This window comes from Dromaius novaehollandiae, chromosome 8, assembly GCF_036370855.1.
Source record: "Dromaius novaehollandiae isolate bDroNov1 chromosome 8, bDroNov1.hap1, whole genome shotgun sequence".
NCBI lineage: Eukaryota > Metazoa > Chordata > Aves > Casuariiformes > Dromaiidae > Dromaius > Dromaius novaehollandiae.
The window spans coordinates 36,121,702-36,138,461 of NC_088105.1; the positions used below are offsets into that span (position 1 = coordinate 36,121,702).

Genomic DNA, 16,760 nt, shown 5'->3' on the forward strand with positions numbered 1-16,760 from the left:
TTTGCCTAAGATGTGAGTGCATGTTTGACACTTTGCTGGTTTTGCTCCCTTCAGAAAGCTCCAGGTTGCCCCTCTGGCCCATTCCTGCCCTGTTCAGTTCCGAGTGGTGGATTTGCCAAATGCGCACCTGCTCTGTAAGGTGAAAACTCTTAACAGGAATGATGCCAACTCTGAAGTAACAGTTTATTATCAGGTAATGTACTAGAGATTTGCACATAATTGTAATTTGCACATAATCATTTATATTCGTAGTTTGCTGTGCAGTAACAATTTAAAGAGCTATCAACACAGAGCCGTCAAAAAGCAGAACCAGCCTGTGTGATCACTATGCAAGGACAGTGAATTCAATTATAGTGATTCTGTAAGCACACTCCCAGTGCACAAGAGCTACTTTTTTGAGACCTGCTAAAATCCTTGATGAAATTACAGCCTATATTATTTTGTATATGATTATTTTGAATATGTATCTTCTACTTTTCCATATGTTATCCACTCCAGTCTTCGTATTGTCACCTTTCTTATCTTTCTTGCCATCAATTTTTCCTGCCATTAATTCAAGATAGTTTTTCTACTCATGCAGTGGATTCGAAATGAAATTGTTTGCTTTCTGCTTTGGAGGCACGATGGAAAACCAGAAGTTATTGGCTTTTGGTTTTTCATAATAACTTACTGAGCTGTTAATCCTGAAGACCATCCAGGCTGGATTTGTTTGTTTGTTTTAGGCCGGGGCAAGGAGCTTAAGAGAATGTGTTCTTATGGAGTTGCTTGTGGTAAGTTCTGACCTTTCCTAACAAATCTTGAATGCTTACTGGGACTTGTATAGGCTGCATTTATATTCCATGCAATGTCTGGTGCTTGGAAAAATAATGGTTAATACTAAGATGGCCATAACTCTGAAGACATGTATATTTGTTATATCCTATTACCACTTTCCTAGTTTAAATACTTCGGACTATCCTGGTACTTCAAATAATGCACTGTTTCACTTAAGAACAAATAAATAAAAACTTTCATTATAAAATATAAATGCTTGTGAAGGTTAACCTCCTGTCTTATCCTGTTGCAGGACACAGATTTTTCCCTGTGTTAATTTCTTCCTAGGACAGTGAGGACAGGAGGATTTGTTTGAATTTAGTGGTTTTAGTCTCTTCTTCCTTGATTTGACCATGCTTGTCTATTGGGTATGAAGCAGTGTGGGTATGGTAAAATATCTACAGTTGTACGCAGGAGTACATTTTGACTAAATTCAGGCTGTATTTCAGACACATATGGAGGAGCCTTGTTTCAATTTCCTGCGAACCAAAGAAACACTTGGGTAAGCTTGTTTTTGGGAAGCATAGCTCCTTTCATCTGGTTTTTCATCAGCAATTAGTCCCGTATACCTTGTTGCTATGAGAAACTGTTACTGTGTGTAATTCCTGGAATAGCATAGCTGAAAGTACAGAGTAATACAGTACAAACAAACACAGCATCATCACAGGATATTTCTGTCACAGCAGCTCAATAAATTAATCTAGGTCTACAGATGGGTCCATTTCCTACCTTTAGTTGCACATAACTGGAGCCTAGGGTGGTTTCCTATCTGTGTTTATTTGCATTATGTACAGTCTGAATCTAGGCCAGTATTCATATTTTGAATACTCTTCCTTTTCTAATTTAGTTGCTTTGGTACCCTGTATATTGCAGTTACATTAGCAAAACTTCTATAAACTCATAACATGCCTGAAGAAAGAGATCTGTATATTGTGGATGGTCCATATAAGCTGTGACGCTTAAGATATCAGTGTTCATTTGTTGCTATATCCTGCGTAGACAGTGGTAGCTAAGGCAAAGGAACAACCTCAGTTGTCTTTTGGGACTGTGAGACAAAGCCCTATGTTTTTGTCTCTTAGTCTGCAAGAGACAAGGTAGTTAATCTTGATCAGAGTCCACACTGATAGTTCTTAAAAAAAACTTTAAAAGACCCCTCTCTCGCCCTCCCTCCCCCACAAAAAAAAAGAAAATTTAGATTGGATCTCTTGTTTATAGGCCTCATGCCTCACCACTTTGGGGTGGAGCTCATATTCAGTTGACCTCAAAATGGCTAAAGTGTTTGAGATTTGGCCTTTCCTGCAAAAATGACCAGTGCTCATAAATGACTGTCTGCTGAGGCATCTCTAATGTTTGAGAGTTGGTCAGATACAGACATTATCAGAATAAGTTCTGAAAGGTAGACACAGCAGAAAAAGGTTGCATTTCTTCAGGAGAAACATCAAGCTGTTTTCTGCCCATGCTTCTTCCTCCACACCTGCAAATCTCCTGGGTTCTTTAGGTGTCATTCCTCAAGAAGCTGAAAGCCTCAATGATCTCTTATGCATGATGTGCACTTCTGTGTTTGCCCCTGTGACCATCAGACCTGTAGAAGGAAATGTTAGGTGCTTTCAAAGAGACTTCATGCTTTTCTTACTGTAACCTGTGGGATGGGAAGTGTCAGCTGGGTATTCCACAAATAACAAACTAGCTTAGCTCTCACTGAGAGGTTAGATATCTTTCAGTATTCTTAGTCTCTAAATCAGAGATAAGAATATAAGAACACCAATCAGACTGTCCATTTTAACCAGCAAGGAATATGCCATGGCTTCCACTATGGTATTTGTTGACTGCAGGTGCCTAAAACAAAGTTTCAGCTGGGTTGGTGAGAGCCCAGCTTTTGAACCATTTGTGGTCCATTTTATAATTTCTTACATTAAATTTACAGGAATTCTGAGAAAATCATTATCTAGGTCTGTGTATAAAATGTTTAACAAAGCTGCAAAAGAGATTAACTGGACTTAGAAAAGGTGATGCCTCTTAGTATTTAAATTCGTATTTAAGTTAGCTCCTCAGGAATCTTTGATAATGGCATCCTTACTGAAACTTCAGGTCCAAGTGTCGGTACTATTCTTATTTGATTGCTACGGATTATGGATATAAAGTGTTTTGTGCTCATGGATTTCCCCTCCCCCTCTCATTTAAGTTACCATGTGTACCCTGCCTGCAGAAATAATTCTGGGATCATTGGATTTTCCATTACTGTAACAACACAAGCAACCAAAAATAAGTAAGTCTTATTAATTTAAGAATGGTTTGGCTTCTAGTGTTTCCAGCTGGGGACTCTGAGGTTCAGCTGGCATGTGTAGACCTGCATATACCTAGACTGGATATTTGTTACAGGATTTCTCAGAATATATTTAATCGATTAGCTCAACTATTTAAGATTCCTTGTTCTTATAATGCTTGTATTTACAACTACAGCTATTTATGATACAGCTCTGGGAAACTTGTGTTTATCTATCAGTCTTAGAAGTGAAAATAGCTTTACACAGTTATTTTAAAATCTCTGCTGCATATACTCTGCTATGTTTTGTAATGTTAATATTACACAGATTGTTAGCGTCTTTCCATTTTATTCCTTTTTGTAAACAGGAGCTTTTTTTTTTGGAAGTCCATTACCCTTAAAATTTTTTTCCTCTTTGATTGTTAAGAATCTAATACTGACGATAAAGAACAGGTCTGTGTGAACAACACAACTTCCCAAAACATCTATTTTGAAATGATTAAACTATTGATTCCCCCCTCAACTGTTTTTTTTTTTTTAGCACAGTTAGTGCCTGAATGACTTTGCATGTGTCTTTTTGGGTGCTGATACTTCCGTTTGGTTTGAAGACTGCTGCTGTTTCATAGATGGGGTTTGCAGTTTCATGTAACTGTCTTAAAGGAAGAGCAGAAGTTAAACATGCCAACTTCAGTATCTTTCTCATTCCGCTCACAGTGATACGATTAAAAATGCTGTGTGGGCAAAGTGGCTTTACTGGGTATTTCCTTTAAACAAGAAATTATGTGTTTATTGGAGAAGGATGCTCCAGAAGAACCACAGAAGACAATTGAGAGGAATAGCAAAGCCAGGCACAGGCATAGAAGTGGTAGTGCAATACTTAATTGCAATCTAGAGATAAAGATTTTTGGTCAGGTGTTGCCTGAAAGAGGCTTAGAACTGTCAGGATTTTCCCTCTGCTAACTGAAAGAATGCAGAGGACCCCATGTTTGATATAGGAGAGTTTCGAATCTGAAAGGTAAATGCATTGTCCTTAGCTTCCTTTCTTCTTTTCTTCTTTTTGTCATGTTTCAGTTCTGAATTTGTTGACAAGAAAATAGAAGAATTTCTTTTGCACTTTGAGGAAAAAATGAAGCTTTTAACTGAAGAAGCATTCCATGCTCAGGTAATTGGAAAGAAACAACCTAGAACACCTCCAAGGAATGATGGTGTTCCTTTTTGATTTATTGAAAAACGAAGCAGGCAGCCTGCTTGGAGAGAAAGAAAGAAAAGTGATAGTGTTTCTGTTCCTACTTCTGTTTTGTGATTTTTAGCTGGAGAACAGAAGAACATTTTTTGAGACTAGCTTCATAACTGAGCAGAGGATACTTAGATTTTTCTTTTACAGATTTTAATGCTGTCTTTCCTACAGTGCAAGGCAGTACGGGGCTCGGGGCGTTCAATAGATGTCAGTGAATCAGAACTTAAGACAGTTGCCCTAGCTACAGATAGCATTCATTGCAGTAAACATTACTATTAATTGATTTTAATACAGTTGACCAGCATCCTAAGTTAATTGAACTCTAATCATACTTCTTGTCTAGGGTTCTTGGCTTTCCTGTAAGAGTATTAATTAAAGTATATTTTTACAGGTCAGTGCTCTGATCAATATTAAAGAATGTGAAGATTCTTTTCTTGGTGAAGAAGTGGATAGAAATTGGAATGAAGTGATGAGTCAGCAGTATCTTTTTGACAGGCTTGCCTGTGAGGTAGGAAATTTAATTTGAAATTAACTCAGTCGCATTCTTATATCTTACTAGCCATTTAGATTTAAAATACAGGATGAAATTCTGATCCATTAAAATTGGAGATAATGGCCCCATTGAAGCCAATAGGAAGTTATGTTATCCGAACAAATATGCTTTTTGAATAGAAAGCATAATATTATTTCAACAAATGGCTGAAACAAACCAAAATGATCACGTTATAAAAAATAAGCATCTAAACTAATCTTTTGAGTGAGTCTTTCAGGTTTTGAAAGCATTGTCCAGCACTTTACAAAGTGAATAGTGGCTATAATCCAGGTCTATTTCACAGAATTTGAGGAAATTCAATTTAGTTCCACTTGCTAAGCACTGGCTAGTAGCTCTATCAGAGGCTGCTGCTGTTGGAGCTTGCCATTTAGCTATTAGGCTCATATTTGGTGCTGGAGTTCATAAATTTGAAAACATAAGGCTTGTAAAGATATTTGAAGTGGTCCTTAATGTTAGCAATCAGATTGCTTTTAAAATACCGGTGCAGTATTTGGGAACTCATAAAATGTGCTTTTGTGGTTTTAGGTTGAAGCATTAAAATCGTTTACCAAAGCAGACCTGATTGAATGGTTCCAAACTCTCAGAAGGAATTATAGGAAGATACTCAGTATACATGTAAGTAAATCTGTAGTCAGTACTATGTTAGAATATTTTTCCTTTACATCTTTCCTAACATGAATGAATAATGTGACTTTCTTAATTAAATTCCAAGACCTCATCTTTTCTTCTTACCCATGTCCTGTGACTTAAGCATTTTTAAAGTGGACTCCTATGAAAAAAAATTCAAAATTTCAAAATTCTAAAATGTAACAGTTGAATGCTGCAATTAAAAATATCACTTTCACTGGATGTCAGCCTCTGAACTCCCACTGCTACTTAAAACCATAACTTAAGAACTCCAAATGTTGCAGAAAATGTATGAAATTCTGTAATAGTTTTCATCCCTGTAGTTTTCAAGAGTGGGAATAATCTCATCAGCTTGAGCCATCTAGATGTTAGGTATGTAGTTAAGCTGCTTCTGTCATGAGTGGAGGGAGACTCATCCAGAGGCGACTGCTTCCATTTTCAGACAGGGAAGATGAAGCACTACCTGAAAATACTGTCCGTTGACTAGAAAGGGAGCCTAGACTACTAATTTAGAATTCTGAGTCCTAATGAATTCGACTCATAATACTTTGCTAAACTGACTTATAAAACATGTTTAAAGCTTAGTTTGGATTTTTTACTACCACTTCTTATTGTTTTTCTGGCCTTTGAATTTCCAGGTTGTTGGATATGGCGAGCAAGAACAGGACTCAGAGTTTGCAACTGTTTTAGATGTTCAGCGTTCATTGCTTGGTGAACTCCCTCAGCTAACTTTCTTACCTCCTTCTTCTTACATGAAAAATACTGCTTTCATCAGGCACATCAGCGATTTCACGTTAACCCTGAACCTTCTCCCTTACCATAAGATATTAAAATGAGTTTTAGCTCTTCTGTGCGGTGAAGTCTTGTTTGAGTAATTTGCAATTTGAGAACATTCCAAATCATTTAGATTCAGTAATGGATTTTGTACTGTCAGTGAATTTGGGCAAGTTCATTCTTCATTGTTGTAAATATTAAGGAACAGAGGAATGAAAGGTGTGTAGTTGTCCGGTATGGCTCCACATGGAACCAGAACTGCCTTTGAGATGCATGAACTGTTTGTTCATATAGACAATATGTCTAATTAACGTCAGTTATTGTAAAGTATTTTTAACACAGTTTCTGTGTGTTCTGTAGCAAAATAAGACAGAATGATTAAGAAAAAAAAGCAAATATGAGAAATTATTCATCTGATCATCAGAACTGTCATACTAGATCGGACTAACTTCCATCCACCCCATCTCATTTCTGAGAGCTAGTAATGCTTAGGAAAGAGTTCAAGAACAGTGAATGTATGGAGTAATCCTTGCCTGCTGTGTGCCTAGCTCTCAGCTTTTTAGTTTAGATGCTTCGTAAGCCAGAAGGTACATCTGAAACACTGGGTTTCATAAGCACAGACAGACCCGTACTTTTTGAATTTGAGTTACTGACTAAAAATTAATTTATACAGTTAACCCTCACAAGATATTGTTGCAGTGGGTTCCACAGTTTGCTTATGCATGCTGTGAGAAGTATTTTATTTTATGTATTTTGAACCTGCTACCTCAATAAATGTTATTGCATGCCTCCAAGTTATTGTATTATGAGAAATGGCAGAAAATTATTGTCTAGTGCTTTCTTTGCACATTAAGTGTATGTACTGTATAGCCTCTCAGTTATCTTTTTCTGAGCTGAAGCCTTGAAAAATGTAAAAAGTCTCTAGATCATCCTTGTTGCCTTTCTCATTATCTTTTCTAGTTGTGTTAGGCCTTTTATGAGATGGAAAGATCAAAGTTTCATGCAAAATTAAAAAATACGTTCACCATCAGTTTCCTATACAGGAACATCATTATAGATTCTGTTAACCTCACCTACTCTTTATCAGGCTTTCAGCCTCTGATGTGTTTGAAAAAAATTTTATTATTAACTTTCTCACCACTTTTATTACCCTTGATGCCTTTAGTATCAAAGTAATATGAAGTCAGTTCATGAGGGTCAGGCTTTCAGATGTGTACAAATTTCAGACCTTGCTAATGCATAAGAAGCTATAAAAGATAATTGAATGTAAATTTCCAATATATTCTGTCAATTTTTCATTATTTCTGGAAGTCTAAAGCTTGACTTAGCCTTTGTAAAAAAAATTGCTGTCATCAAAACTCATCTCTATACATTACTTTCCAAGTATTGCTTATCTTCTAAGCATTATTGCGAGGTGTTCTCTTTGTTTAGATCTTATTTATGTCTGTGCCTTATTAGCAAACTACCTAGATACAGGGATTTTTCTTAAATGTTTGGTCATAAGACTTTCCGTTATTCTGTAGGTGTAATGGCTTACATTAAATGAATGTACATGCTTTCAGCTTAGTCCCAGTGAGTGAATATATGCATAAAAGTAAATTGCTACAGTTGGAACTAATTAATTTCTTGACTGGCAGACTCAGCAGATAAATGACCCAATTCAGGGTTTTAAAAATATCTTTGTTATTTGGCCTCAGTTGTACTTGGCCAAGCACTGCAACTGTAACCTCTGCTCTTCCACCTAAATTTGCAGCCTTTAGACTAGGGCTACAGAAATGAACTAAAGTGCAGACAAGGAAAATACCAAGTCAGCCTTCTATTTGCTGTAATCCTGTATAATCCATCCATTTAACTAGGTTAGGGTCTGTCAAAATATCAGAGAGATTTGCTTCTTACATTATCATAACTTCTAGCTCATGTATTACAATGGCTGCCTTGTCACGATTGAAAAGATTGCAGTGGTTTCCTTCATGGTGAGGAAACCCTGATGTACACAGTGAAATCTGAATGTGAATGAGTGCTGCAAATATTTGAAAAACGTTTATTTTATTTTTTAAATCATTTTCATGCTCATTCATTTTTGTGAAGCATAGTTAGAGATCAGTTGCAGTTACCAGTTAGCTGTACTAGGCTGTAAGATCTAAAGAACATAGCCTTAACTATTGCTTAAGGTGTGTGTTTTGTTTTTGTTTTGTTTTTCTGGGGGATGCTACCACCAACTGTCTTAAAATCTAAGTTCATCACGCTGCAGTATGTGGCCTCACTTCTGGGGAAGTTGTCGTGAGGTAATGAGGTAATCTGTTGTAGTCCTGAAGCTAACTGAGGACCATGTTTGACTGTGGCTGCTACTGTGAAATCAGAGCCACAAGTTCATGTTTAGCTGTGTAATGCCTGGTTCAGTGCAACTCACATGTTGACTGGGGAGCCTGTGTCCATAGCTCTACAAGTAAAATGAAATGCTGTAGCTCAGTGGTCTGTTCATCTTCTACTGACCAAGGAGCAACAAGCCTGGTAAACTATTTCCTAGGTAGTTCTCTGTCACTCCTACACTGAAGAACGTCAAACCCCATTTTCTGTTACAGGGGCTTGAAAATATTTACTTAAAGACACAGGTCTGCATATTTTTGTCCTGTGACTGGGAAGATCAGTGTATACCTACCCTCCAGCTCCTTGCCCACTATAGCAAATTAGGGCTTATTCTTTCTTTATGTGCAAGAGCTCAGACAGTCCTTCCTCTAGCCCTGGACAAGCTGGCACAGAATTTGAGAGCTCTGGTTCACCCCAGATTTACCATATTTCACTTCATTATGTGATGGCAGTCTTTGCTAGGACATGCTTGCTACTAGCCTGCAGACGATTCTCAGCAGCAGGGAATGCTCTGAGGTCCATTTCTCCTGCAGTGTGGACCAGGTGCATCTCCACAGCTTGAGTCTGATTAATATTGGCTTACTGTGTTGACTGTTGCATTTTCCTCAGCTAGGTCCCCTCGTAGACAGCTTACCAGTCTGCAGCAGGAATGGCTGGTGCTTTTCTCAAGTTGACCAAAAAGTTCCTTGGTAAGTGACCCAAGTTCCATGGTAAGGCTCAAATCTGGTGTGAAGGACCCTCTTAAGGCCATCTTTAGAAACTTGGCACCCTGTATATTGCAATGCTTCTCTGGTAGTGATCACCTCTACCAGCAGCTTCTTTTCAGTATATTTGGGGTGATTCCCTTTTTCTTCACAAACTTGATTGAATGTTACACCTTAACCAGTCAGCAATGTGCTTGTTTTCCCTGCTCCCTCCTGCCCAAAATGCCTTGTAGTCTTTCTGTAAGTCTTGATGGCAAAAGGATTATCTTTTTCTGTTAACAGGCCCTGTGCTTTCAGAAAGAAAAAGAGAACCCAAAACGTATTAGACTGGCTAGCTGATAGAACCATGGAAATGACCATTTGCAAGTTACCTCAGGAAGACACAGCTGCAAAGCTGGAGCCCCAATTTTGTCATCAGGATAATCCACAACAAACTCGAGCACTACTGAAAGCAACTGTGTTAAGCTGTCACCTGGGACATTATCTATGCCCTCATCAACCAGTATGCTGTTCCCAGGGCATCCAAGGTTAGTGCACTCCATACTGTTATAGCTTTTTTTTGAATAGAAGCCAGCAGGACTTGCAAAGTAAGTGTGTGTGTGTGTGTGTGTGTGTGTGTGTGTGTGTGTGTGCGTGCACGTGCGTGCGTGCATCTGCATGTGTGGTGTGTTGAGGTGGCCACAGGCTGCCCAGTATGGTAATGTGCAAATGGATTATGATGAACCTAAAAAGTGCATCTACTTAAGAGTTGAAGTTATGCATTCTACATATAAATTCACTTTCTCTGTTGACATGTTTTCGCCTCTGAATTGCTCTAAGGCTGAGACTGTCCAATTAAGAGACAACTAAATTAGTGCTGGGTATGCTCCACTGTAATATACCAGCCATGAAAGAGTATGCTGTTTATGTATTTTTGCGCGTGTACACACACACACACACACACACACACACACACACGACTATAAAGAGAAAAGGTAGCTGGTGTCACAACCGTGTTATGTGTGCACCAACAGTGTAAATTTATATGTGAATTATCGGCCTTACTGGATTATTTAGTAGTATTGCTTCTGCTTCCCTCCACCTTTTTTCCTTTCTGGAGCCTTTATGAGATGTAGCATTGTTGAGAAGAATCTTGGAGTGAGTCAACTTGCAGTTTAAAAAAAAAAAACAAAACAAAAAAAACCCCCCTGAAATAATCCATGGTTGTAGCCACCTTCTCAAAGGGAAGGATGTAAAATAGGAAGCCAGATTTAAAGGTATTTCAAAAGTTAAAGTAAAGGCCTGATTTGACAGAGAGCAAACTCAGTGTGAGGAAATGAGCACAAATGGCAGAAATCTAATGTAAACAATTTACACACCTTATATAAATACCAGAGAGATTGAGATGCGTAAGTATAGTTGTATTGCATCTTAATCTATAGTAATACTGTGCTGACTACCTTCATTATCGCATAAAGTGCCGTTACTCTGTGTCAAAAAAGTGGGTTTTTTTTTTTTTTTTTAAAGTTGATATATAATTCTATTGCTTATACACTATAAGGTTGAAAAAAGAAACCTGAAAAAATACCTGCTGTTATAGCAGATATATCTCAAAGGCTTATATAGGTTTGGAATTCTTTTCTGAGTCTCTGCCACTCCCCAGCCCCCTATCCCGCCAGTCAGTGTTTGTTTGCCACAATATTACTTTACTGTGATATTTAACTAAAATGGAGAAATATTTTAAAATAAGACAAACTTATTTTCAGTTAAACAGAAAAACCAAACCACTAGCAGCACATAAATCCTTATTAGTTTTGTAATAACTATTTTTGTCTGAAAGGTCTTCACTACTTGCCTGTGTTCCTTTGGGGAGGAAAAAAATGACTGAAAGTTACTTTTAATAAATACACTACTTTGAAAGGCATTATAACAGCACAAACCATTTAAAGGTTGTATAGTCTGTTGTCCTCAGTGCTCCAATTCATCATGCTGCTTTGAGTATATTCTGCAAAATTCTTGGGGTAGGAAAAAGAATGTGCTTTTGAGACACATTTTGGTGTTCTTGGTTTTCAAGAGGCCCATAATCAATGGATATTAGTGTTTAAGGCCAGTTTATTGTACTGGCTAATGACTGAATTTAAGTTATGCAGTAGACTTCCCACAAAGACAGACCAAAGCGGACATACAGCAGTAACTAAAAGTAGGTCTTGTAAATATTTGGCTGTGCTCAAGCTTTTCGCTGCTCTGGGAAATGCAGTACACAATGGGGAGAAGTTCATATAAGATCCACCCCTCCTGTCCATTTCAGGAAATGCCTCCAGTTATCCCTCCTCTGTTCCTAATATTCTTGTTTCTAATCTATGATTTTATTTTTACAAGAGACAGGGAAGAGGGAGTTAGCTAACCACACTTACTACTTGACTTGCTTAAGATTACATTGCTCCTGTCTCCGACTTAAGCTACCATTGTACTGTCTAGTAAATTAGATCACTTTTTGGCTTAATTTCCATAGAAGAGCTAGATTGTTAGTATGTAAGAAAAGTTAAGATTGCCTGTTGTGATCCAAGAATAGCAGTGCACCTCTTCTTTTTGTGGGTGACAAAAGGGTGCATATTCGGTTGAAACATATGTTTTTTAGCATCAGTAAATGTGGTTTACCAAAAGCTGTTTAAAAGAAATTGAGTAGCTTGCAACTAGTGCACAAATACTACAGTATGTCATAGTTAGGGTTAAAAATGACACCATTTTGTAGTATGTGCCATGTCATTTTCAGACAAAAATGTTCTCACAGTGGGTAAGGACCAATGTAATTATACTGCTGGCGATTTTACTTGCTTATTCCTTTTAGTCACATCACAGCTAGAATTGTTTAGCACAGGTAAATATAATGAACCAGGCACTATTGCCCATGTGATTTGAAGATGATCAAAACCGAAGTGGTAGAGGAAGATGATTCAGAACAAATTGGTCTGTTCATTTGCACACAGAATATGAAGTATTTGTGTTGCCATTGTGAAGTTGCAGATGCTGAATACAGATTGAAAAAGTAGAGTAGCAAAAGTACTTACGCAGTAACACTCCCAAGTCCTGCTTTGGCTTTGGACAATTAAGAGCTAAGGAAACCCAAAATATGATATAGTACTTGCTCTAGGACAGCATTTAAGTACTATAAATTAATTAGTTCAGTAGGCCCAGATAAAAAAAATTTAATCTTTCTGTAGAAACAGTGCACTGTTTTACAAATGTATTCATTTGGTTTTCAGTAATCCTTATTTATGTAAGTACAGCAAATGTTACATCATAGAGCAGATCCCTCCCCCGCCCCTCCCTGGTCCTTTTATCCATAACATAAAAACTGAAACACAAAAGGCACCAAGCAAGAACGTACTCTAACAGAACTTCAATATGACAAGACAGAGATCAGAAATGATTACAATGTTAAATATCATCCTAACAATCTGAACCATTATTTAAAATAATTAATTTCTTAAAAAAACAAATTTGGTGTTTGACTTTTCAGTAGTTATAAATCTGTAAAGTTTGAAATCAACACTGCACAGTGAATTCATTTACAATGGTTTGAAAAAAACTGCAACCTTTTATACATGATTTTTACAGGGGGTGTATGTGTGTGCATGTGTGTCTTTAAAAAAGTATCAAAACTGTAGAACTTTCAAATATATTTACATTCTTCTGTTAGTTACAGTGTTATCACATACAGCCTTTTCTCAGTCTTTTTCTTCATGCACACAGTGCATGGATTTGTAGAAACAGAGCTTCATACCTTAAAACAATAATTGGTATCTCAGTCATTTTTTCACTGCCTTAAAATCTAAAATTTGAATGAAAGGATGCTTGATTATTTATCAATTGCCTTTATAGGCCATGGAGTGAATATTTAGAGGGTAAGTATTATTGCCATAATGCATACTGTATAGCTCTTTAGACACTGTGTTCCTTTTCTTAGTCAAGACTCAACTTTCATCTCACATTACAGTGTGAATTTTTCCTTTAAAAAAGATAATGTCCAGGCTGAATTGCTTGTATTTACTTGAATATGAAAGCTTGGACTGATGTAAGAATGTCAGGAAGCTTTCGCTAGCTTTTTGTACAGTTCTAGGAGTCCACAAGAAGGAGTTGCTAATCCTTCATGTAGTGGTAAGTGTATTTACTTCCCACAGACTTAAGATTGGATTCAGGGACCACTAAAATCAAAGTATATTTCCTTTATCAGTGATTTTTGGATTGGGATCTTTGACACGCATATGCCCAATACCACAGAACTGGCATCTTCAGTACAATAGTAGAGGTGCCTGGTAATTTTATCTCATAGAATGGAATAAGGAAGAACAGGGGGTTTTCCACAATGTGCAGCAGAAACTTGCCCAGCCCAATAGTCACTCTGCGCTCACAGCAGCTGGCTAGGACACAGAGAATGACAGAAAGCAGTGTTAGAAATCAGTGAGCCTCTACTGGATGGACTAGGTGAAAAAACACTAACTTGGAGATGGCCTCACTTTTGGGACGAGCTGGATGAAAAAAACGTAGGAGAGCATGAAGGTGGCCTTTGAGGAGGAGGAATTGCACCTGCTCATGCAAAGGTTTTAATAGTGAAGAACAGGGAGCTTGCTAAACCTGAACACAAAGCTTAACTATCATCCTCTGTCCCAGTGGACAGTCCTTGAATGCTCTCTGCAGGACTGAAAGGAACCAGGCAGTAGCTGTGTAGAAAAGGAAAACTTGTATGGCAAGAGAGATGTCATTCTGTACATCTCCCTCCTAAATCAGTATCTCTGAATCACAAAAATAGCACAAACATTACATTTCTTAACAGAAGGAGACCATAACAAGCTCTGCCAATAAATGAGTACATGTAAGAATTCCCTGACTCCCTGCTGCTGCAGAAACAGACAGGATTATGTAAACTATTTTGATCTTCATTATGTTTTGTTCACTCTAATTATATCTATCTGGAGAAATAATGCATAGTCTGGATACCTTTGTTGCCTTGGGAGAGATTGGTTTAATAACATTGTGTTACTGAGGACTGGCAGGAGAGAGAGAAACAGTTTGGGAACAATAGGGAAAAGGCATTTATCATGCACGTATCACGTGTGTTCACCTTTGTTCTTCCTGTGGCTTTTTTCAGATAGCTGATTCTTGGAATTCAAAGGGTATGGATAAGGCTATGAATTGGTCCTTTAACCTCCTTGCCTAGTGCTCTGTTGTATGTCAGATCTGCTACGAGGCAAGTTTCTCCATGTGCATTCATTTGGAAGATACTTGCTGAGCTTCAATGAATTCCTGTATGGTGAACTGACACACCCAATAGCATCTCCTAAATTTGGACTCTTCAGTAAGAATAGGGGGGAAAGGGCCAGCAGGAAAGGAATCGCCTTTTGTCACTGTGCTGCTTTTGCTTTTTTTTTTTTTTCTTTTTTTTTTTCTTTTTTCCCCCCTGATGAGCCATATGAGAATGCTCACTTTGGGTGTATGAAAGTATATGACTAAATCTTTGTTTCTGCTAACTCCAAGCTAATTTAAGAGAGGTGTGAGATTCTTCCTGGGGAAAAGCATTTAGATTTACATCTAAAAAACAAGCAAACAAAATACCCTAAACCAAATTTGTGCCAAGCTGTAAAAAGCAACAAAACAAAAAAATGGGCCCTGTAGGAGTTTCTCCTCACTGAAATGCTGTAAGCAATAGCTCTTCAACTAAAAGCATTGCAGAGGAATGTGGAAGACTGGAAAATGTAAAAGCAACCCCTAGAAGACAGCTTTGAAAACCAGAATTCTGTTTGTTATGGGAGTGCTTCATTCACCAGCTATCCCACAGTACAGCTGTTTCTTACTTAGTGTCTTTAGATTTCAAAGCAAACTTTTCAAACATCCTGTAGAAATTCAGTTATCCCTAATTTCCATAAACTTAGGCTAGTAGTCTTAAAATATATGTATATATTTATATATATGTATATATTTATATGCCTATATATCTATCTAGACTAGATAGATATATACACAGATAATCTATGCACAGCAAGCCAAACATACAAAAAATAAATACTCTCACCCCTCTACTATATTTACAGAACAGATATTATAATCCAGATTTTGTTAATAAATATTTCTAAACTGCCTGTACAGAATCTCTTTTACTTATGTTGATGGATAGCCACAAAGCATATTCAACATATTTACAAAGTATCTATAAATATAGTCTTAAAATAAAGCAATAGCTACTGAACCTTCAGCCTGGCTGGTTATGTACATTGAGTTAGTAGCTCAGCAGTTGCTTATTCACTATCACAAATGGGTAGTGCAACAAGTTAAAATGTGTATAAAAGATTATACATACAAAACTCTCACATCCTTTGGATGTTTGCAGTTCATTATAACTTTGTGGTTACCCTTCAGCAACATAAATAATGATTAAAAAGAAAAAGCGGGTTCTATGATCCAAAGCAAATTTGTTCAGTGCATTCTGTGCGGAGCAGCAACTTCATCCTCATGGCAACCCATCATCTTCTAGGCTTAATGCCACACGCTGTGGAGGAAGAAAAACACATTTGAGGATAAATTTTATAACTTGTGAATTTTGATGCATTAGAAATTATGATACTGTTGCTAAATGTATTTTCTGTTTAAAAAAAAAAAACTCATTACTGTCCCTAGTGTAATGGTGACAGAAGTCCATTTTATTCACTGATTTTTTTCCCCCCCCAAATAGGGTAACTAACTCAAACTTTCCAACACCTCTTCAGTAACACTTATTTCACTTGTATGTTACACAGATAGTTTCTTGTAGGGGGATGACACCTTCTCCAGGATTATCTTTATAGTAGGGTTTTCACATAATATAGGACATTAGCTAAAGTGCTTGCCCTCCTATATAAACTCTATTGCCTTCATTCACTCGTGGATCTATGTGTTCTCTTCTAAAAATACACAGCAGTTACTACTGCCAAATGCTTCATCTCACCAGGGCTACCTAGAGACAGGCCACTGTGTAAAACAGGTTCTCTTTCTTGTGGCAGGCTCTGGTGCATACACAGGACTTGCTATCAAAATGAGTGTATACTTTTTATAATGCTTCATCTTGTCAACTTAACTCCTTACAGAAGCTCATTCACTCCTCCCTGTGGGGGAATCTGCCTTTTACTTCCACTGTTATATTAGAATGGAAAAATCATTTCTCCCTGGATTGTAGAGAAACCCAAGTTATCCTTAAAATAGTCTAGGAACTTGGTAGCAGTCTAAGCACAGTAACATGGAATCCAGTAGAGGATAAGAAACTAGCTGTCACATATTGAGCTCTTAAGATAGCTAGCTTTACACTTGCTAGCTTATTAAGTATATTGATTAGGACAATTATTCTTCATTTACACATGATACCATACAATATAGACCACTATATTCTAAGACAACAATGTGAGCTGCATACAA

At 37.3% G+C, this 16,760-nt stretch overlaps 2 protein-coding genes across 3 annotated transcripts in view; one reads left to right on the top strand and one right to left on the bottom strand.

Annotated features, from left to right (window-relative positions):
• LOC112986008 (nardilysin-like) overlaps positions 1-6,945 on the top strand; it is a 37,727-nt gene extending 30,782 nt beyond the window's left edge. The window contains exons 24-31 of the mRNA XM_026105033.2: positions 55-193; positions 723-770; positions 1,263-1,315; positions 2,996-3,079; positions 4,148-4,238; positions 4,705-4,821; positions 5,392-5,481; positions 6,132-6,945. Coding sequence (XP_025960818.2) covers positions 55-193; positions 723-770; positions 1,263-1,315; positions 2,996-3,079; positions 4,148-4,238; positions 4,705-4,821; positions 5,392-5,481; positions 6,132-6,329 — 820 coding nt within the window. The 3' untranslated portion in view covers positions 6,330-6,945. The remainder of the gene's footprint in view (positions 1-54; positions 194-722; positions 771-1,262; positions 1,316-2,995; positions 3,080-4,147; positions 4,239-4,704; positions 4,822-5,391; positions 5,482-6,131) is intronic.
• A 5,562-nt stretch (positions 6,946-12,507) lies between these two features.
• The window catches only part of LRP8 (LDL receptor related protein 8), a 178,359-nt gene continuing 174,106 nt past the window's right edge, over positions 12,508-16,760 (bottom strand). For both annotated transcript variants that reach the window (XM_064516218.1, XM_064516217.1), the window contains one exon: positions 12,508-15,861. In XM_064516218.1, the coding sequence (XP_064372288.1) occupies positions 15,823-15,861 (39 nt within the window). In that variant the 3' untranslated portion in view covers positions 12,508-15,822. The remainder of the gene's footprint in view (positions 15,862-16,760) is intronic.